At 35.3% G+C, this 24,415-nt stretch overlaps 1 protein-coding gene across 8 annotated transcripts in view; it reads right to left on the reverse strand.

Moving 5' to 3' along the window:
- Zir (dedicator of cytokinesis) overlaps positions 1-24,415 on the reverse strand; it is a 143,622-nt gene that overhangs the window by 75,517 nt on the left and 43,690 nt on the right. For all 8 annotated transcript variants that reach the window (XM_081761949.1, XM_081761942.1, XM_081761946.1 and 5 more), the window contains exons 11-16: positions 20,566-20,691; positions 16,668-16,806; positions 16,429-16,570; positions 12,168-12,356; positions 5,402-5,505; positions 1,470-1,638 (exon numbers count right to left, since the gene is read on the reverse strand). In XM_081761949.1, the coding sequence (XP_081618075.1) occupies positions 1,470-1,638; positions 5,402-5,505; positions 12,168-12,356; positions 16,429-16,570; positions 16,668-16,806; positions 20,566-20,691 (869 nt within the window). The remainder of the gene's footprint in view (positions 1-1,469; positions 1,639-5,401; positions 5,506-12,167; positions 12,357-16,428; positions 16,571-16,667; positions 16,807-20,565; positions 20,692-24,415) is intronic.

Below are 24,415 nucleotides of genomic sequence, written 5' to 3' on the forward strand. Positions count from 1 at the left end.
CGGATGGGTTCACCTCAGGGTTGGCAAAAACCATGATTTTTATTGAAAAAACCAAAAAGCCCGTTTTTTTTTTTGTTTTTTGTTTAAAACCGGTTATTTTGGTTTAAATAATTTGCTCTATGTATTTATACCACCTATGGACAGAAGTAAGTTTATTTCGCCTTGGTGTTATTATGCAACAAGTGGGTTATGCTGGAAAGGGTCAAGTAAGCTTAAAGTTGAATCAAAACTGCTTCTCGACTTACATTCGAAAGAAATTGTCCTCCATTTGAACTCGAAACCGGGACTAATTGGTCACAAATGTGATACGTCTGCCGACTTCCTCACGAAGGACTCCTAATAAAAATACGTTGTATTGATCTTTACATACTTGTTAATATAATTGTCACGAGTCATTTCAGAAGGACAAAAAGATAAATAGTTGCAGAAGTGAAACCATTATACAGAATTACATATACAATTTCAAAATACTGCAGAGTACAGAAGAACTAATTAAATCCAAGTTAGTTCAGTACGACTTTTATTAGTCCAAGTTAAAGGAATACTACGACTTAATTTGCATATGAGCAAGAAAAGTGAATAAAGATTCGAATTATTTAAGTCCACTTTGGTTCTGACCCATTTATACATAAATAGATACCAAAGATACTTCTGACTTCAATACATGCCTCTCGTGGGGTTTGTATGAGCCGCCTTCCCCCTACAAAAGTACGGCATTTCGATGTATTTTATCAATAGTAAACATTATTAAAACGAAACAATATTTATAAATTTTTATTGCAATTGCATAACAATAATAACAAACTATAAAAAAAAAATCACAAATGAAACATTCATAAACTTACAGAAAAACAAAAGTTCCTTTTATAGTATAATCTCTTTGAGTACTGAATGGGGAATTAAGTCTGAATATAATACGACTATTATACTGGAGTAAAACGTGATAACCCACAAATGTGTGCATATCAAGATTTTACAACCATTTTCGTTTTTTTTCTAACCACTTAAAAAAAAAACAGCTGGTTTAAACCATGATTTAATCCACCTTGGTTTAAACCAGCCAACCCTGGTTCACCTGAAAAGTCTTTTTCTTTTTTTTTTCCTTTTTCTTTCTTTCTTCGAAAAGTTTAAACGCCAATTTTAGCAGCTCATAACACAAAAACATATTTTACTCATATATATGCTAACCAGAACAAGCTTTACCATTGCGCTAAGTTTGATGAAGATCACTTGAGTTCACCTTGAAGACATACGACACAAATTTTCCTTCTGATTTTTTTTTTCTTTCAAAGACAAATGAAATGGAAGACGAAATAAAGTTCAGTACTACTACAACAAGAGAACATGGTTTAAGGTATATTTGTTATATTAAAACACAGCTGCTGAATTTCAGTGACCTAAGTAGCTGCAAATTATGCCATTTCTCTTTACTTATTTGTACATTAAGAAATTTAAATTTATATACTCACTGTTATATTTTTAACAAGGACAGCAATGGCTTCAAATGCAGTTTGTCCAATATTCATGAGTTGGCCTGCAATCATTGGTGGCTTCACCATTAGAAGGATCAATTTATCAAAGACTAGTGGTAAAAATTTAACTAGAGGTTCAGATTTTGCGTGGTTTAGCTCCAGGATACTGAAAACGAAAATATATTTATAATATTACCTGAAACTAAATTAATCGTATGTTCAATACATTAGAACTTAATTAAACTAAGGATGAAAATGTACACATTTTATTGAATTACTTCTATAAAGGATTTGTCAGCAGAAAATATCGACTGTTTTCTTTATTTCTAATACGAAGATTAGTATGAAGAACATTATTTGTGTATACAATCCAAGTATTATTTTACCCTAAATCTATAAGAATACTACCCACTAGAAATCTTTCAACTTCTTTTCCCTAGAAAAGGGTGACAAATTATGCGGAGTAAGCTGTCCTACTTTACATAATAAAACCTTCAATCAATCAAGAAGCTGACACGTAATTTTTGTTTATCTACTAATTTACAGGGTGCGGCAAAACCAACTAAGCAGTTTTAAGGAGCAATAAAAAGTAAATCTGAATATATAGAGAAAACGTTTTTATTTTCTAAATTAGTACAATATACCACTTTACATTCATTTAGTTTTGAAAATAATGTCCTCAAGATGGCGGGCGTTAGCATCAATACATTATTGTTGTAGACGATCCCTGAAGTTTTGAGCAGCTCTTGCACACATATCGCGGGCTATAGCATTCACTTCGTCAGTAATCCGCTGTTTTAACTTTGGTAGGGTGTGACGGCGGATTTTGAAAACCTTTTCCTTCAGATATCCCCAAAGGAAGTAGTCACAATTTTGTTTGCATTAGGAACGGCATTGTTGCGTGGAATGTTGAACTGTCGCCGAAAAGCTCGTTGTGTAGCGATCACAGATCTGTTGTTTTCATAATAAGTGCGAACGGCAAAACCACGATGTGCACCGGTCCAGACCATACTGAGGTCAACGACTGAACAAAGGGAGACCACGTGCAACTGCCTACCCCCACCATAGCTCTCACGGTAATCGACAGAAACTGCTTAGTCGGTTCTGCCGCACCCTGTATTATTATTATGTATTAATCACCGAATACAGTATTAATAATTAAAAGGAGACATCTGATAGGAGAGGAACACGTTGCTCTCGTGGAAAGTACGAACGGATTATATATATATTTTTTAGACAGAAACTCCGTGGGAAAAAGACCTTTGTGTAGGTCAAGAAGAAGGTAAAAAGATATAATGTTTTTAGGAAAGTTAATAATAAGAATCTTGAATGGGTAGAATTCGCACAAAATACAATCCAGTGGTAAACTCATTTCCACGGCGCGAACCTTCAGGTTCTTAAGTTCATACCGTATTGGCCAGAATATAGACGATACTTTCACTGTAAAAACAGTTTCGTAAAAACTGTATTATAATCGCAGCATAGTCCTTTACACTTGAAGGAGATAGCTTACTTTATACGATGGACTGTATCATCTCTCCATCATTTTCCTGCGACCGTTTCGTGTCGTTGCTTAATGTGACAGGTTAGATATATATAGAAATAGGTCACGGTAATGCATCGTGTTTTAGATTGATTTCATTGACACCTAAAGAACTAACGCACGTGTCACTGGTAAAAAGTGACCACACTTAGGTAAATTTCTTACTGCACTTTTTATATTAATCTGACAATGAAGAATCCAATTAAACTATTTATAAACATACCGTATTAATTTACGGAATCATGAGAAAAATGACCTCAAAAATATAAAAATATCAAATCTTCAAGTTTTACGTGCCAAGGTTATGCCGGCTAGGCTAAAGAAGAGGACGATGATGAGAAATTAATGAAGTGGTGGAACGAAGAAAGTGGGAGGAAACGGAAAAACACTGAGAAAATCCACGCACACGTTTGTCCACCACAAAACTCGCTTGGCGCGAGGAATCTCAAAAATGGGATCTTTGAAGTACTGCTAGTGCCAATCGCTAAAACCGCCCACGCTTAGACACATTTCTAATTGAGATTTTTAAACTAGTTTGAGGATGATGAATCCAATGGAACTATCTTCAAGCATATCCCTTCCATAGGGTCATAATAAAAATTAAAATCAAAGTTGGGATATTTATATTTATTTATATTTCAAATTTGAGACTACTTTTTCTCGCGACTTCTTGGACATGTATGTTGTAACATCGTTCCATTGGATTCAGGATCCTCAAATTAGTGGAGAAAGCGCAATTAGAAATTTATCCAAGCTTGGGCAAATTTTACCATTAATATGAGCGTTAGTTCTTTGTTAGTAATGTATTTTCATATCGCTTCCACATAGTATTCAAATCGATCTGAATATACTTTCTATATTAAATAGGATCTGGATTTTCAAGTACGTTTCAATGCGAATTGAGACCGCAAGATTTCGTTATGTTCGTCACCTTGGCGTGACGTTGACAAAGTGTATATAGGGTTACGCATTTCTATATATTTCTGTTGTTAATGAACATATTAAGGTTCGATATGATGAAGGTTGAAAGTGATAACCACCACAAGAAGAAGGAACAATAAAGACTGGGACTTAAATCTTAAAAGGTCTGTTTATAAGTTTCCTATTGTATACAAGGTGTCTCAAAAGTCCCCTGACATAGAGTAACTTTGTTATTATCAGTGTTTCAACAAAATGTAATAGGAGAAACCATCTCCAAATATGATGTTTTCAATCTAAAATGAAGGATTTTGTTTTAAAGAAAAAATTGGACTAGCCGTTTGGGCTGTACACTCTTTATCTGGTCAATGTTAAATGAAAATGCAACGTTACCATTTACCTGGATCCAGAACATAAGTGAATAAAATTACTGTTTTAAATGGGGGCTGACCATTGACATGTTAGTGTAAAAAACAGTAATTTAATTCACTTATGTTCTAGGTAAATGGCAACGTTGGATTTTCACTTAACATTGGGCGCATAAAGAGTGTATAGCCCAAACGGCTCGTCCGGTAAAAAAATAAAGATTGAAAACATATTTGGTGATGGTTTTACCTCATACATTTTGTTGTAACTCTGATAATAACAGAGCTACTCCTTGTCAGGGGACTTTTGAGACATCCTGTATTTTCAAAGTGTGTGCAACATTTTATGCTGCGTATTTTTATTTTTCCATTACAATCATCTCAAGTACTTGCAGTGGTATTATATTTCAGGCAATACAGTAATTAACAAAAAAAATAAAAAGGAGTTCTCCAGCAGAAGATTCCAATACAATTACTAAATTCAAAAAAAGTATAAATCTAGAATTATGAATTTGGCCGATTGTATGAGCTGAAGCTTAGGAGGAAATGAAATCTTTGAGTTTTACGTCCCACGATTATGCCGGTTAGGCTAAAGGAGACGGTGATTATGAGAGATGAGTGAAATGGTGGAATGAAGAAAGTGGGAGGAAACGGGAGAACCCCGAGAAAACCCACGAGCACGGTGTTTGTCCACCACAAAGTCCACACGACGCGAGCTGGGATCGAACCAGGGACCCCAAGCACCGGAGGTGAACGCTCTACCACTGAGCCACCGCGCCCCCCTCTAATACATCAAGTTCTCTGTGTTCAATTAGGATACATTTAGTAGACCAATAACAAGAAATGTACATTGTCAGAAATGTTTCTCCTTTAGTAGAGCTTCTAATTCATTCATTACTTTATCTTGCATGATTCTCTTCCTTTGATGTTGATTCAAGATAAATCGATAAACAGAAGTTCTAGAAAATGTGATGACCATGAAATATCAAGGAGAGAGAAAAAAAAAAATTACGCACCAGAAACGATAGCTAATACTCTTAACACGTCTTTCTGACCTATAACGCCAGAGAGTTTAGTTTTAAAAAGAGACGATATCTGCTTACCTTGTTTTTAATTCATTTTCTATACTTGATTCTTCTATTCTCGGTGGGAGATTTTCGTCCTCAATTGCAGCGCACAAACTAAGAAATCTGTCCAAGTATTTATCCTGCAATTAAAAACTCAATAAACAGTTATGAGCAAAAGAATACAGTACACAACTACCTTCGTTTAAAGTAATTTTCTCCAAAAGTAAATAATACAGTGAAATCTCCCTTAACGGACACCTCTATAATACGGACACAATTTTTTGTCCCGGCAAAATTATATGTTCCCTTATGAAACAAAACCCTCCTTTTTACAGACACTCTCATATACGGACGCGGACAGTCCTCCCCCCTTCCCAGACGTTTCAATAACCTCTTCATAACAGAGACAGGAATTATTCTGTTCTGCAATATATTATTGCTCACAAGTATATCTATCATGAAGTTTAGACCTGATGAACCATCAAAGAGAACAGTTTCAAGATGAACTTGAAATTCTTTTTTTTTTTTTTTTTTCGCCCGTAATGAACTTCTTTCTTGTGGAAATTCTAGAAAACCTTCAATACTCGATAACACTCATGCAGGGTCAGTCGTATGGCCAAGAGTTCTACGCGAACTATCTTCCCTTCCCTAACAAATTTAATCCTTTTGCCTCTGGGCCTTGCACCTTCCATGACAATTTCATAGATAATAAAACAAACATCGTTTGTTTTACAATAACTTTTTCAACGAGCAATGTTTCGTCTCTTACTTTTTTTTTTTGAAAAGCAACATTTTTATTTTACTATGATACTGGAACAAGTCTGTGTTGGAGTTTTCCCGGCTTCCTCTTTCACATTCTCTAAGAAGGTATTCTTTGTGATTGGGGCTGGATCAATAAACATGCACTCCCATATGCCTTTTCACGCATTCTGCCAACGAAGATACAGTGCAAGTATATACACACACGCACGTTTCTTCCTCAACCGTACTGAGGATTCTCAGAGGACACTTTCTAATGAGTTTTCTTATCCTTGTAGAGGAAAAAGCATGCATTTTTCGCTCAACAAAAGAGTTTAGCCGATTACTTGGTTCCTAATGTATCTTTTGAGAAGGTTCTGAGATTTTGCAATAAATGAGAAACGCTCACAGGATGATGACATGTACTTAAGAAAATTAACATACCCACATTATCTTTTGCAGTACCGGTATACGAATATATTAACACATTCCCCAGCAATAATATTATTTAACAGAAATGAATTTCTCCTTCATCCCTCCCATTAATTCAAGTATGTACTAAATAGAGTATTTGTATACCGATGTGAGATTAAATTTCTATAACCTCTCTGTAACGGACATCCTCAATAACGGACAAAAATTCATGTCCCATTGGTGTCCGTTATTCAGAGGTTTCACTGTAATAATAATAAAAAAAAATTGGTGTCTACTTATCATGTGCAATATATCTTGGAGGGTAGTATATTGCTTGAGACAATGTTTAAACTACATTTTTAGTTTGCTTATTCACACAAATTTATTGGTGGCACGGTGGCTCAGTAGCACAGGCAAGGCCGAAGAAACTCTGGTTGTAGTGAACATCATGTGCTTGGATTTTCTCCCGTTTCCTCCCACTATCTACCTCTCACGTCGAATGTTAACCGAAAAAATACACTTCATTTTACAAGGAAAATGAACAAAATGCAAGTAAATATCATTCAATTCAATTTGTGAATAACAGAACGTTAATGCAATATTCTTCATGATTACGTATTTACAATGGATATACAAATAACTTACTGTCTAACGTTTATACTATTCAAGCTAACTCCTAAATGATGAGAATGTCACTTCCCAGAGACGACGGAAAATTTCTACTATTTTCTATTATCTAATTTCTACCATCGTGAGTGAACTTGGTTGGTCTGTAGAGGGTGCTATATAAGTATCCATACGAAGAGATTCAATGAACGTCTTTCCTTTCGTGTACAGAGGTGCCTTTAAAAAAACAGAACTGAAATAATGTGTGGGCTTGTTCGGATAGTTGTTGTCATATTGCAGACATCCAGTAACCATAATCCATGATACAGTCGAAAAGCTAAAAAGTTTCGGAAAACAAAGTGTTGACCAGTGAAGAAGAGATATGTTCATTTTAAGTCAAGACGGTGACTTAAATGAAAACGGCGACTTCTTGCATACATTCAGCCCAATTACGTTAATATCGGTGTAAGCCACTGGGCTGCATCATCAGGTTCCACACTCTTGACTTGGACAAGTCTGTCAAATAACTAAACATGAAACCACTCAATTTCCTTCTGTGGGGTTATTTGAAGTAAGCTGTTTAGTTAGGTTAAAATTCAGGACACATCACCTCAAATCACACATCCTGGACATGACACTAAGGTTACATCACCACACTCAATGGTATACTTTGTGATGTGCAGGAGTGTATAATGAAACGTATGGCAATCATGTCACACACTTAAAGAGTGTACAATGATGAAAAATTTGTATAGAGATTTATGCGCCACCCTGTAATTTGTTCTGGGTTGGTTGGATTGAATTTAAGTTTAGCGTCCCTTTCAGCAGCAAGCCTATATGAGACGTGGACCTACAGTTAAATGTGGCATTCAAGCCACATGAGCTCCTGCTGGGAATCAAACTCTGATCTCCCGCGTCGAAGGCGCGTACGATCTCCACATAACCACGAGGTAGTTTTTTGGTTGGTAAGAGTTTAGTGTCCCGTTTTACCACCGAACCTATACGAGACGTGGACGAAGTTTAATGTCGAATCAGAATAACCGAAATGAGTTTAAGATTTACGGCTCTTCCACCGGGAATCGAACCCGGAACCCCATCGACCCCCGCGCAAGCCTGGACCCGTGGAGAGGGCCCCAGTTTTATATATATAAATCGGGTGGTCCATTTTAATCTTTCCACGGAAATATCTCGAAAACGGTTGAACATAAATGAACCAAACACAAACTCAAATAGGAAATGCCATGGGGCACATAGAATGGTGCTATCGCTGTGAAGCCCAGGGCCGCTCTTCATGAGGATCCAGGGCCCAACTTTAAAATTTTAAATAGAAACATGGGGGGGCCGCTGTGAGTGATACCTTGTTTGATATATTTTTACATGCTAAAAAGTGTTGCTGCAAAAGATTTTTCACATCGGTCACGGTATTCAAAATAGCTGCCAAGACATCGTGCCTGTATCAAATAAAACATCCAGCACCACTAATATGAAAACGGCTGGAGATAAATGAAGAGAATAAAACTAGTATAGGAAATCACAGAGGGTATTTATCATTTCATGGGTCGAGAATGATACAGCAGAGAAAAAGATGGTTAGTGTAAAAGTGACATAATGCAAAGGAGGATATCTAATTCTTAGAAAATTATCTTTCGAACCTCCCTCCGTCAGTGGATGAAGTGCCAATTAATGTTAAAATCTCAAATGACAACCCCACTTTTACTTGCAATAGGTATGGTTTGTCTGAAACATTTGTGTGTACAAGTGACTGGTACTGTAATGATTAAAAATAAGGTGAAATTCGGTTTGAAGGGTAACATCCATTTATATTGCAATGTGTGATTTGATGGAAGAAACAAGCAATTGAAATACGAAACAAAGGCTTTAATAATACATTTTTGGAACTAGCAAACAGTTTGCCCCTCTCATTTGCTTCGGCTGTTCCGAGCTTAAGATATAAGTAAAAATACATTAAGAACAAATAATAAAGAAACTAAGTCTACCTGATGAATAACAATAAAAAATGATATAAAAGCAATGAGTTGAACAGTACGAGACTGTATACCTACTTTTGGGCCACCCTGTAAATATATATCTCATAGGAAGTTTCATAATTACTATTATAGCGCTTGAGGTTTGAAAGTAGACACAAAAACATGCAAAAACAAGTTTATTATGCCGAAGTCAAAAGTGGCGTCCTTTCTCAGTTACGAGAGCGGGAAAGTGCTGAAAATTGAACTTCAAGCATTAATAGCGCAAATATTAATACTGTTAGACGCAGTATGGTGAATTTCAGAGGAAACCTTACCTGTATTTTCCAAAAATGTCACATGCAAAATGTTCAGGAAATTACGCAAGTTTTCATTGAGCCTTGCACCATTCAATCCACAATTATATATATGAGACCTTGACTTAATTTGTGAAATTCTGTATCTACTGCTGCCATTCACACAGATGTAAATTCCAATAATAATAATAATAATAATAATAATAATAATAATAATAATAATAATAATAATAATAATAATAATAATAATCGATCAAGAAGGTGTGAAAAAAAAACTTTCCAGATCAGCTATCCTAAGAGAGGTTTTGCTTCATTTGCACCAGGCAAATATCGGAATGGTACCTAACTTGTAGGCCCCAAGTAGTCTCCTTTCCAATACCTTTAAGCAAGGACGTTACTGCTCTGACATCTTCGTTATCGAGCCGGAGGCGGCAAAACAACCTTTATAATTGTAGCAAGTCTTCTCGGGCTATCAAACAGGTGAAAGTATTGACATCCAACGTTTCGAATTCCATTTGGCTATAACAATTATGGTGAAAAGACCAGAGCCAAGCCAAGTCAAGTCTGTTTTCACCCCAAACGGAGGAGGGACGTCTAACCTTTAAACGGCTACTTTGTCCAATGTGTATATTTTCTGTTGATGTGTTTATTGCGGACAGAATGCTCTGGGAGTTAAGATATATATTATATTTTGTGTAGATAGGATTTTATACTGGAAGCAGAATTAATCATCTTAGGTAGTTCTAAATCACACTCTTTAAGTTCATTCAGATTGAACGCACATACACGCGAAGAACAGGCCAAGTCCACAAAATGGAATTCAATTGAAAAAGTTTTTATTATTACTATTTTAACGTTTTGCGAGCTTGGATATTGTCTCGATTATTGTTCCCAAGTTTGTTATCTTTACTTCATCGAAAGCCTCCTTGTAGAAACTTGATTTTACTGATCTATTTGCGAACTTTTTGCTAAGGTGTCTTATCCAGTCTTCTAGTTTTGCAATGTTGCATATACGATACGCTTCCCATATTTCTGTATATTTTCTAGTCATATTTCTGTGCTTTGTAACTGTTGTATATTCTGAAGTTTAAAGAGTGGGGAGCCATAAGTTAAGTTTGCTCCTATTACTGTCTTGTATATCCTGCTGTTTATGTTGGCAGAAACATTTTTGTTGATATAATATCAACAACATAATATCGATTCTTTCATTGAAGACGTCCTCCGTTCTTCTTAGGATTAATTAGGTGATCTAAAACTCCTGCTCGTGCTCAGCGGAGAATAGTGCTAGATGTAAAAAGAAGATGGAAACGTTATATGACCTTTAACCTCCTTTTTTTTGGGGGGGGGAGGGAAAGGGCCCGGTAAAGATATGACGATGTGGCAACATCGCATAGTACATTACAAGATTAGTATCTAACAGATAAAAGTTACCACTGTTTGGAGTGGAGTATGGGTAACGAGTGTGACTGGCAACCAGGCGATCCGTATTCAAATCCCTCTACTTTTTTTTCGGTGGATAACATTATTAGAAACAACAGGTGAATGAAAAAATAAAAGTTGGAATAGCGTGAAGAAACAGAAATAAGTACATTGACATACCATACAAGTATCTGAACGTGCCAACATCGGGACTCAAATCAGGCTTCGCGCACTGAATTGGTTGATTGATTTTTGAGTTTAGCGCTTCATTCACCATTGAGGATATAGGAGACGTGGAACCTACGGCTTAACTTCCGAAACAAATGAGTCCCACCAGAAATCAAACCCGACTCTCCCTTGCCAAAGGCGCATATGCTAACCATATAGTCACAAAGAAGTTCACAACCTGGAGGGAAGCCTCCTAGCCGCTTAGTATGTGAGGAATGTGCATGTCATGCATATGCATGTTACTAGCTTGTGTCTTTGTTTAAATGTCTACCTAGTACTACCATATATCCATTTCGTAGCCCAAATTAAACACGCTCACACATTTACATGGTGCGTCAGTGTGGTTGTATCTATTTCCACACTACTCCCACTTTATTTCATTTTATTTCACATTCATCTTGAGATAATGTTTTGTACGGTAAAAAAATAATAAATAAATAAATAAATAAATAAATAAATAAATAAATAAATAAATAAATAAATAAAAAAGAACCCACGTGAAACTTGAAAACGGATCATCTGGTTGGTTGTCACACATGTTACACCTAATCCACGCCAAACAACAATAACTTCTCTCTATTAGACACTTATCTTGTAATGTACCATGCGGTGTTGGCACATCGTCATACCTATACCGAGCCATATCGCCGAAACAAGGACCCAGAAGTTAAAGGTCATATTTCCTTTTCGTCGTCTTTTATATCTAGCATCAAAACCACTCCCTAGTCAGTAAGGTGCGAATTTTAGACCACCTGATAAATGTTCCGGTAATAGCTTGGGGTAGAATCAACATATACATGAGTCAGAACTAGTCGAAATGTATCATAAGTTTTTATGCTACAGATGTTAGAAGGACTGCGCAGAATTTGTCTAGATGATACCACTTCGAGTAAAAGACTCGAAGCAATTATTAAAGATAAAGTCTGCATATCAAATGTTCATTCACTGAATTAGTAAGATCTCTACATGGCCATTTTTGCAAAGTAGAACACATGTCTTACACAAATTTGTCTTAAACAAGTATCAGCTATCTACACACATACACACACAAAATGTACGACGACAACGATTGCAACACTTAAAGCCTGTGTAAGAAAATAAAATCTGAATAAATACCTGAGTATGAACAGAAGAAACAGCTTCTAAGACCACAACGAAGATTCCTTTGTGATTATCTACCCATTTCGTTCCAGGAAGCAGAACGTCAGGTGGAATATATGAATAATGAGGTGGTGGATGTTCCATCATTACAGGCAAACAAAACTCTCCTGTCTGCAACCGCCCATTTTGGAGAACAGGTAACCACTAGAAACGAAGGAAAATTAATGACAATATTAAAAAATAAATAAATAAATAAAATAAAATAAACAGAAGATAAGTAAGAAATATTTTTGATTGATTACTGAAGTTTAATATTTCATTTCAACGCCGAACCTGTATGATAAGTAATCAATTGATTAAACTGTGACACGAACCACTATTCAGGTTTTCGCCACAGACAAGAATATCACCGGCAATCGAACCTGGGACCACAAGTACAGAAAGCATGTGTTAGTCACTGCCCATGAAGAACACTTGAGTAACGAATGTATTACTTATAGGAGGTAAAATTGAGGTATATTCTTTGGTAACTCTTGTGATCTAGACTCAATTACCGTAGAAGGGCTCATCCTCATGTCTAAATAGGTAGCTTTCGCTGTATGTTTACAGGTTCAAGTCCTGCTGGAAATAAATAGCATCCCTTAGAAGCCCGAATAATGATTCGCATCCCACTTTAACATTATGATCCAATCTATTTGTTATACATGGATGTAAGGTAATCATTAAGCAACACTTTTTACAAGTATTATAGGCGTAAGAGAGTACTGTGCGTGATCATTAGGAAAAGACGAATAAGAATAGACCCAGTCTGTTATAGAAGGGCCAGCAAGAAAAGCTCTCTGATAGCTTGCAGCGTAGTTGCCAGTACTCACGTGTCAACTTTCTCGGTGTATCTATAATTGCAGTTTTCTTAATGGTGTAAAACGAAGTGACCGTGGTTGATAACACATAGCACCAAAGTAGGGGCTGCTATTTTCTTCCGCATGTGGAAAGAAACTTCAGGGACTATCTCATGATGGCTCCTCTATAGTTAACAGTGTATTTTGCTACATGTACACGTATACTCATGTCCAAAATTATTGTCGCATGTCTATAAATATGTTATTGGAATATAATTTGATAACGAATTCTCCCGGTATTTCTTATAATGTTAGTATATGTATAATCGACAAAGACGTGTATGTGGCAAATTTCAGTCAAAAGAGCAATAAATAAGGAACAATAAAACGAAAATAAAATTTTATTATCCATTTAGCAAGATTTTGTTGTACTCATTCTAATTTTCTTATTTGTAGTTCTTTTCCTATGAAATTTACCACGAATATACATTTCCCGAATATACACATAGTATTAGTATTAAAAGTACCCTGCAAAATCATTATCAAATCATATTCTTACAAGAAGACAGTTATAGATTTGCGACAATCATTTTGGACATGAGTGTACATGTGGCACATAAATAAATAATACTTTTTTTCCACCAAAATGAAAATTGTAAATTGTTATTGCTAACGAACAACATACTTTTAGAGCCATAAAAATTGATTTTGTTTTTCATTTTCCCCAAAACCAACGCATGGAAATTTACTGACAAGAATGACATATTGTTCTGCTCCTGGTAATCTATCTTTGGACAATATTTTCAAACAACACAAATTCAAATTTAGTAGTTCATTACTACTTGTAGACTATATACCATTAACCATAGTATGTACTGTAATTTAGCTAATGTCTTGATAAAGATCTTAATATGGCTACATACTTTAGTACCAGTTTAAACTCAATAAGTAGCATGTCTTCGTACAGCATCCATTTTTAGACTTACAAAGAAATTAGTTTTCCTTCAATTTCTCGAAAACTACACATAAGTAGAGACGAAACTTTTTCGCAACAATTTTGATATTTTTTAGCAACAATTTTGATATTTTGTAGCATTAATTATCACAATTTTCGCATCTTTGTCGCATTTATTTTTTTAAATGTAGCACTTTTTTTTAAATATTATACTTGTAAACAGTATATTTTTGGTAGTTAGGTGTATCTAATACAAAAATGACGATATGCCTTGATTAGTTGCACATTCTAGCTAATGTATTCACTGAAATATAGAAATGAATGCAACATTTTATACACTTCCTCTAACCTTATCCTTAGTTAAAGGTTAACATGCAGCAAGACATTACTAATTCTTCTTTTAAGTTTGTTCTCCTGTTAATAACAATCACATTATACTTGGAAAAGAATCTCTCAGCATTCGAGACTGGGAACCATATTGAACGTAACGAGCTGACGGTGGCAAATGTGCTGTGGTTATTTTTAAACTGTTTAACAATGATACAATGTCAACTTCCTCATCCTCACTGTTGAGAACTTCAATAACCTTACTTTTAAATTCACCGTAAGCAGCCAACAGATCATAAAGATTTTCAGTACAAAACACAGTCAACGCTTTAAACAACAGTTTAGTTTTGTTGATGTCCATATTTTTATGACGTAAAACATTTTCCGGCTCAAACAGCTCGCAGAGCTTTTCGTAAACTCTCCACACAGAATTGTTGTCACTTGCTTGCGTGTAATTTTGCAGCTCCATCTATACTTTTGAAACACAGGTTTACAACTTTACTTCAACTTTGGTCTGTGACCCTTTTTAATTAACTCTGCAGTAGCAGACCCAAATTTTCCTGCTTGTGCTAACTCTAATTTATTTTGCAAGTTTTTCGTTTCCCTACAATAAAGTAAGCATAAGGGTCTCGGCTGGCCTTAGTGACGCACAAAGAGGCGTTGAAAATCCCAGAAAGTAACATAACGCCTTGCAAGTTTAGGGACTTAATTTAGCGTCGAGCACCTTTTCGGTAAAATGAAACGATTTTAAAGTTAAATAATATTGGAAATGCGCTTTTTAGTTATTATTAGTAATTAACGAGAATTCCACTTTTTCGCTTTTATTCGTATTTATCTCAAGTAATGCCAAATTTTGCGAAAATTCGCGATAATATAAACGTGATTTCAGGCTCTGAAACGAAAAATTTCAGGTTCCCCGAAACATATACGCATTTTTTTTTACGTTTCGCACATATCGCATTTGCGAAAAAGTTTCTACGCATGAGGTTTCACACTCACGCATATCAATTTGTTCAGCTTATATGTCTTATCTCTGGACAATATTTTTCGTTAAACGCTAATAATATTACAGAATTTTCTCTATCACTTATGAATGTCGATATATAAAATATATATAGAAAAAGAAAAAAAAAAAACGTATGAGGTAATAATGCTACTTTTTTTCTACAGAAAGTAGAGAGGATTACTAATCACCGTGTATCCTCAATTTCTTTAGAAGCAATTATTATTATTACTTCAAAACAGCAAATACCGCAGCTGAATGACTTCGCACTGAATACTTGTTTTTCCAGTGAGCTTGTTCTAAAAGAATTATTACTTTCGACGATCAGTGCGTTTCCATTACAATGCTCTGTGCTTTCAAGAATCCGACGCACTGCCCCGCTTTATTTATGAGCCACTTTTCGCAGGGAATGACTGTCTTCTCTCAAAATAACCATTTGAACACGCGCTTCGGTTCTTAGTTACCAGTTTCTCTTCCGCATTTTATAGTATCTGCATATTCATCACACTGTTCAACTGGTTCACGTGAATGAAAACAGTAAGTTCGCATCCCACAGAGTTGCATCCAATTTTGCCCATATTACGACACGATTGAACAGCGCATACACAACTGTTCGTTGAAGTAAAGAGACAACTACTGACGAGGGTTCACACACATACTAACTGTCACTGGAACGACGCATCATCAAACAACCTGTAACGTTAGTTGTTTGTTCATTAGTTATCTGTTTAATGTTATTGCCAAGCACCTTTTCCCAATAAATTTGTCTCGAAGTCAACAAGGCAATGAATTTTCGTATCCTTATATGAACAACGTTGCTTATTGAGTCCAATAAACATGGTTTTGTATGGACACAGTGTCTTATTTGCAAAATTCTGAAAGTCGTTAGTGTGCTCCAATTTTTGACACACACATATGTACGTAAGGCGAGAAAGATATACCCCTTACTAAGTCAAACAGAAAAAATGAACAGTAAGATCAGAGACTTAAGGAAATGGCACTATGAGTAATCGTAATTGCTATTATAAATGTTAACGAAATTTGCAACTATTTCAAAGCTTATTTCTTAATGTAAAATAAACAGAAAAATTGAACAATTGCTCATTAAAAGGAGGAGCAAATAGTGTACATATTTAAATAGCTCATACTTACAGTATAGCCAACTGGAGTTTCTGCACTTGTTTGTTCGATCTTTCTTTGGCAACTTATATGGTAAAACGTGAAAAGTAAATGGTGATAGTCTGCTAAATTCGCTGGCAGTTTGATCTTCATTTCGTCATAGAAATCAGGACACCTGTAACATATAGAATATATGATTAATGTAAGGAAATAATGAAAAATTGGCATTTAACAATGCAAAAAAGGTAAAAAGTACCAACAAAAGCACTTACTTATTGTGATAGCTAACAGTAGTGTAGGCCTCTGACGTAAATTCTGGACAAGACGACTTCCCAAAAATTACTGGCAATGCGTGATCGGGTTCCTCACCGCTCATAAGCTGAACTTTCACAGCAATATTTCTAGCAGAACCTAAAATTAAAACCAAAATACTATTGTATAATAACCTCTCATATGAAGACTGAATCTTTTAAAAATTATTTTTAACCTTTGGAGCATTTTTATAACTAGTAGCAGAATATCCTTCCTTTGCACGAAAAAAGAATAATGTCTATGAAATATATTTGAAAGATATTTATTCATGTTTATCTTCAGGTTTCAAGATACTTGTAGATGGAAATTCGATTTCACTGGAGTTAAATGAACGTTTTAAGGATAATTCTGTAAAACTGTACCTTGCCGTCAACCTAGAATACATGAAAAATACTTCTACAAACTTTTAAATTCCTTTTACCCCTTTTAGGGATAGCGTCTCGCAAAATCCCGTTTTACCTGCAGCCAGGAATGCAAAGACAATATTTATACTTAAAAGTTTTCAAAATCTAGTGGTGAGTGATTCAGTGGATTTATTATTTAGTGTATATATAGATCAATATTATTCCACATTTGTTCTCAAAAACGCAATTACTGTTTCCTCCAAAAATTATCGTATGATAAAGAAATAAAAATTGGGGATACCATACTTCCATGCAACATGTCTGACTCTATCAAGAAGGAGTAGCTCGAGGAGGAGGGAGGGAATAGTGTTTCCAGCACATTAAAAACTACGATTAGTTAATGAAGTGTTTTGCATTTTGCCCGCCATGTTGGATCCGCCATATACCATCTCAAAAACAATTACATCATAGCATCCTATTTTGTCTACGTTTTCTGGTGTTCCGTAGCATGCCTTGTTCTGATCTTCAAATGGTCTCCACGCCCCGTACAGGTTCCATTGAAGCGAGATATTTCACATGTGAGGTGTACCCGGTAGAGATCTGCACGGGCCGAATTTTTCGGCCCGAGCCCAATCCAGCCCGAATGTACCTAGGCCCGGCCCAGCCCGGGCCCAAAAATTTTTGAGATTTTCGGCCCGAGCCCAACCCAGCCCGATAAGTTTTTTTAAATTTTTGGCCCAAGCCCTGCCTGGGCCCGATAAATTTTAAATTTTTTGGCCCGACCCCGGTCCGATAAATTTTTAAAAAATTTAGCTCGAGCCCCAATCTTTCTCAAAATTTAGTATTAAACTTGACCTAACCCTCAGAAACATTTTCTAAACTCTGGTTCACAACCTGACGCTTGCCTCCCGAATGGTATCATTGCCTCCTAGAACTTTGCCTGTCATCGAGAGAACAAAAACTCCATTTGCTGTAACAAAAATCTAACTTAATTGATTTTTAGCATAAAGTGAAGATGGCAATATTGTTTAGCGACAGGCAAAACTTTCCCACCCCTCCTTGTCATATTTTGCGTTCAGTGAAGGTCAAGGTCAGAGCTCAATTTACTGCGCAATGGCTGCAATTCTCTATAGTGAAAGTGGAGCCGCTAAGCAACACAAACTGTAAATAGCTATTGCATTCTTTGTAACATTTTTCATGGGCACACTTCTTCAACGTTTGGCTTTATTCCAATTATCGTTTAACGAAAGTCAATAATTATTAAAGAATTGCAATTAATCGGCCCCAGCCCGGTCCGACCTGAAGAGAAATCAGTGTCGGCCCGCCCCAAAGAAATAACAGAGTCGGCCCGCCCAAGCCCGGCCCGTGCAGGTCTCTAGTACCCGGTGTGACCTTTCCAACGATATATAACACATGCAGATCCCCGCGTACCATTTCAAGTACTTTCCTTGTGAGTCACTCATCACCAGATCTCTGAAATTATTAGGTGTACGATCTTGCAATTTTGTACTAATGTTTTTGCAAACTGTGGCCCCTATAAGGTGGGTAAAGGGTCTTCAATGATCGCTTGCTGTTTGCCAGATGTCCGAAACTATTAGCCGTACAACTTTGAAATTTTGTATAAATGTTTTACTTGTAGTTTATGCTGAAGTTAAGATGGGATGTTTTGAACTCCGGCCCCTAAGGAGGTTGTTCGTTAGATCTGAAATTATTAGCCACAAATCCTTGAAATTTTGTACAAATGTTCTTTCAAGCTGTAGATAAGGCGAGAAGGCGAGCTTTTTTGAAATGAGGCCTCTAGGAAAGGATAAGGGGACTTGAATGATTTTCTTGCCTTCGCCAGGTTTCCGAAACTATTAGGTATACAACCTTAAAACTTTGTACAATTGTTTTCCTTGCAGTATAAGCTGTAGATAAGACGAGTTTTCCTGAAATGAGGGATAAGCGCACTTTAATGATTTTAGCATTCGCCACATCTCCAAAACTAGTCAGTTACCAGAATCTTGGTATACATGTAAGAGTAAATCCACTGACTGATTCATTCATCAACAGATCTCCGAAACAACTATACTCAGAACTTTGAAGTTTCGTGGAAATCTACCTCTTGCATTCTAGGCTCTAGATTAGATAAGACAGGTTTCTGCGAAATTCTTATCCTAAGGCGGAATGAAGGGGCTTGAATATTTTTTGCAGTTTGCCAGATCTCAGATACTATTACATGCAACTTCGAAATTTTGTATGTTTTCCTAGCACCCTACACTGAAAATTAGGCAAGCTTTTGGCAATTGCATAGAAAGGTTTGTATAAATATTTTCCTTACACCCTAGGCTCTAAATAAGATGAAGTTCGGAAATTGCGTATTCTAAGGGTGATAGAGGAGAGGCGAGACCTTCAATGTTTTACGTCGTTCGCCGTATCTCCAAATCTATTAGACGTACAACCTTGAAATTTTCTTTAAACGTTCTCCTGACACCCTAGACTGTAATTAAGGCAAGGTTTTGGGAATTGTATATCCTAAGAGAGAATCAAGGGCTTAGTTTTATTATTATTATTATCCGTTTGCAGATTTCCGAAAGTGTACGATATACAACCCTGAAATATTGTACAAATGTTATCCTTGTGCCCTAGACTGCAAATAAGGCGAGGGTTTGGGAATTACCTATTCTAAGCAGGAATGACGCGTGCTTGTGTTATTCACTTACATTCAGTATCGATGACGAAGAGGAACGAAACGCAGGGAGAGTAAGAGATGAAAAATATTGTTCGTGGTAACACGCGGAGGTATACGCTAGTGTTGTTCATTAAATTTATATTTATGAAATACGAACAAAAGATTGCCTGAGTTGATTTTGAGAAAATCGTCCAGAAAGAACCAACCCCCAAAAGTAAACTGCCCCTTTCGGGTTTTTATCTACTAAAACGACTCACACAATACTATAGGGCTGCTAGTGGAATGTTGATTTATGGAATATGAATGAAAAAATAATAATAAATAAATAAATAAATAAATAAATAATAAAATAAAAATCGTTTGAGCCGTTTTCAATAAAACCGTAAATTTTGGTTTTTATTCTCCAGCAAATTACCGTTATTTTAGGAACCTGGAAAATCTTATTAAAATTTAAGTTTAAAATCTGGTCTCGATTCGTTCAGTGGTTTGGCGTCTAGGTGAGTGTACACATTTACATCGGGACAAACGGACGAACGAACAGACGAGCAGACATTCAAAAATCCCTTCTCGGCATGTAGGTACGTGTAAACAAATCAGTTCAAATCTCGAATTCGATTTTTCTTTTTTCACAATTGCCAAATTTTCTTCTCTCCGAACGTCGCTTGGAAGTACGAATGTAACAAATGAAACTTGAAAGAAATATCTTCACTCGTATTAATACATTAAATTTTCCTTATAACACCTGTTACTTTGTGACGAAACGGAAGTTGTCTTGTCAAATAAGATATTTAGAAATTACGACTAATATTTATTTAGATACAAAATATGAATGAAATAAATTACCTGCTCTACTAGCAAAATTCAGATCTTTTGGGTACACATACAGGAGATTACGATATACGTAGTGTGGCACAAAAACTTCCCTTGGAGGAAATTCCAATACCTCTTTGGTAGGTCGACCTTTTTCATCTGTTGAAAAAAAGAAGCAACTTATAGATAGAGCTGTAATCATAGAATAACTAATCCAGTACACAATGAAAAGAAAAGGAAAAATAAATGAAAGATAATAATTTACTTAACTCATAATTTCAAGCTAAATACAAATTTCAATCGTTACACAAACATTTTTTTTTAAGTTAAATCTTTAAGGTCACCTAAGTTTAGTCGATTTGAGTTCTTTACGAAAGTTCTGGAGCACAATGCATATTGACAGAAAAATGGTCCCATTAATGGGTAATAGTACAAGTTATTTGTCAAACTTTCACAACTTCATATCAAAATAGGAGCAAAAATGGAGTTCCGCCTAAATAAAGGGCCGCGGTTGCTCAGCGGTAGAGCGTTCAGCTCTGGTGCATGAGGTCTTTGGGTCGATTCCAGCTTCCAAGTGAACTTTGTGGTGCACAAACACCGTGTGTGAAGGTTTTCTCGAGGTTCTCCCACTTCCTCCCACTTTCTTCATTCCACCATTTCATTCATTTCTCATAATCATTTTCTCCTTTATATTAATGAAAGGAGGAAACAACCGATTTATTTCCGAAATATATATGAAATCACAACCGTTAAAGGTGTTCTCAATATATGGACACTGGATTGTCCCAGCACAGCAGCTTAGGCTGTAGTACAAGACATGTCGTATGAGTGGACAGCACCGACTTAAGGAGTGAGACAGTGTGTGGCTGTTCTGCGAAGCGGACTGGATGAAGTAGTGGTTAATGCATAAGCACGGTATGCCGGAGATCTCAGTCGAGTCATTCATTTTTTCACTCTTTGTGTGTTTTTTCATTCGAACCTACATAGGATCTGTTAAAAAAAGAAAAAAAATTCTTTCCTCCTTTCATTAATATATGATACTAACAGAATAGCCGTTCTTCGCACGGGGAGATTACGTTTCATTTTGGACACAAAGAGCTGAATTTCGATTTAAACGGTATCGGAAGTGTCACTGTTCGTCTCAGAGATTCCGAAAACTATGGATTCGACACTAATATCTGTCATTTTCGATCATTTTTAGATATCTCCCCTTCTTCTAAGTTGCACCGTCAAAGTGAAATGATAAAAACCATCCCAGCCCAGAACGTAATGTATGTTGAAAATTTAGTCGAGATCGGTCGGGTAGTTCAAGTTATGATGTGTCACAAAATAGTCATTTTCATTATATATATATATATATATATATAATATTTTTCTTGTACAAAGTTTTAATACTCAACCTAGCGCGGGTGGGTGGTAATTACTTGATACCATGTTTATTTTATGTTTTTAATTGGGATTTAGGGAACGTTTGGAGCATCTCCACCATGCTAACTTGGGTTGTTATTTTTTTTAAACTTGAGTGAAATGTAAATAATTTTGGTAGAGCGAATTTAAGTGAATTTAGATTGGTGATATTAGCCTAAGGTATATTTTAAATTATTTTATTTTGTTAATGTTTTTAAGAATGTACCTATAATGTGCTTATGATATAGAGCTTGGATTTTTATTTTTACCGCTGTTTTGAGACGGCAAAACAGAACTGTAGAGTTAAATAAAAGAGACTTATTATTATGAGATGATATGTATTTTGTTAAAAATTTTGTGTGTAAAGTGTGTGTTTGTGTAGCGAAATTTAAGTTATGTAAATTTAAGTGTGTGATTAATTTTTAATGTACAAGTAGGAAAAGGTTAATTGGTTTATACCTGCAACTTAAGGAATTTGACCTTTAATTTACGAAAGATTTACTCTGCGTAATGCTGCAGTCTTTGGAGTATTTAAGCACTAAATTTAGTTTACTAATTGTTGACGATACAATTGTTAAGCATTTTGTGGAATTCCAATATTTTGCTACTTGTTTGATAATAACTGTTATTGTTGTTTAGTTTTTTAACTGTTAATTGTTTACGAACTTTTCACGACTTACTTTTTTACTAACTTTTGACTAAAAAGACTGGATTATTTATACAACCAAAGATGCGTGCATTACAGCAGATGGCTTTCAAAATTCGAGTCAAAATCATACACGTGCATATGAGATTTTCTAAAAGAAATTTGCGTTAACCATTTTTTTTTTAAATGGAGCGTTGTATTAGCATTTTGCATTTACATAATTTACATAACGCTGTTTGATGCAATGTGTTGCGTTAAATATAAAATTATAAAAATGCTTACAATTACATAAATAATCTACATTATTTACATTTGCAGACTATGTTTTTAGACATTACACATACCATAATTAAAATAAATATTTTTTGAAAATTATTACAATTTAAAATTAAAATAAACAATGTTTTAAATTAATAAAATGAATTATTAAGATTCCTTGACAATATTATATATATATATATATATATATATATATATATATATATATATATATATATATATATATATATATATATATATATATATATATGCTCGGCCAACATAATCGTAAGCGCCACTCAGTTATTAAGTGGGATGGATTGTGATTGAAATACAGAAGAGTATGCAAGTAGTTAATTTCGGAAATGTACCTATAAATAGCAGGGGGAGTTTGTTTGGCATGTGTCATTGTATTGAATTGCATGGGAATGGTTAACCTTCTTTCGCAGTTTATTCGAAATTTAGACAATGTGACATACCATTATGTTCACCCGGGCTGCTCATATATATATATATATATATATATATATATATATATATATATATATATATATATATATATGGGTGTTGGTGTATGAATGTATATTCTAGTGTAGCTGTGTAACACCTGAAGCAATTTTGACCAATCTTGGTAGATATATGACTTACAATTTGGAAAATACAGTGAGAGTAAGGTAGCTCAAGTAATAGGAGTTGGAAGGGGTGCCATGTAAAAAATAATCCAAATTGACGATATTAGTTATTAGTGTGCAATCCATAGCTTTCGGGGTCGCTGAAATGAATAGTTATGCTCTTAATGCGTTTAAGTCCAAGTTCAGCCCCATCATCAGAGAGAGGGGAAGAAGCTGTGAAAAAGTATAATGTCAAAAATGACTGAAATTGGTGTCGAATTTATAGTTTTGGGGTCGGGAAAATGGCTGACCTGTTTAAAATAACTTTAGGAACATAGTTAGTACCCACCTCCAGCTGGATTTTTTAATATTAATTTGACTAAAGGGCGTATTCTTTTCGGGAAGGATATTTCAAAATTGATACCAAACGTAAAGTATCTTTTGTAGTTTTATCACTATACATTCATTGAAATAGGTATTCTAAGGGGGAAGAGGATTCAAATACTATCCATAAACCTACTCTTCCCGTCGAAGAATTGACATTTTAGCCAGTAAAGAAATAAAGAAGAATTCTGGCACTTATTGCCCGCTAGCAACTTTGAAAAATTACTGATCAAGATAATAATTTATAATCTTTCACGTAATTTGAACCGAGAGTGGAAGCAGTAGATCGAGGGTTTATAACATTTTAACCTTTTCTTTGTGATTTACTGCAAAACCTTAGTGAAAGAATACTACAAATGCTAATCAGCCTCCTGTTCGTATCCATTATATTTATTTTTCACAAATTTCTATTCAAATTTGACGATTGCTTTTGCATTATCAAGTAAAACATATTAATTTGGCCATCTGCTCAAGTTGGCCTCCTTTTTGTAGAAACGGCCTTTTTCCATAAAAGATTGGCATTTTTCCATTTGGAAGTTGGCAAAAATGCAGAACCTCTATTTCAATGCTGCTAATG

This window comes from Thermobia domestica, chromosome 6 (assembly GCF_964235325.1).
Source record: "Thermobia domestica chromosome 6, izTheDome1.hap1.1, whole genome shotgun sequence".
Classification (NCBI taxonomy): domain Eukaryota; kingdom Metazoa; phylum Arthropoda; class Insecta; order Zygentoma; family Lepismatidae; genus Thermobia; species Thermobia domestica.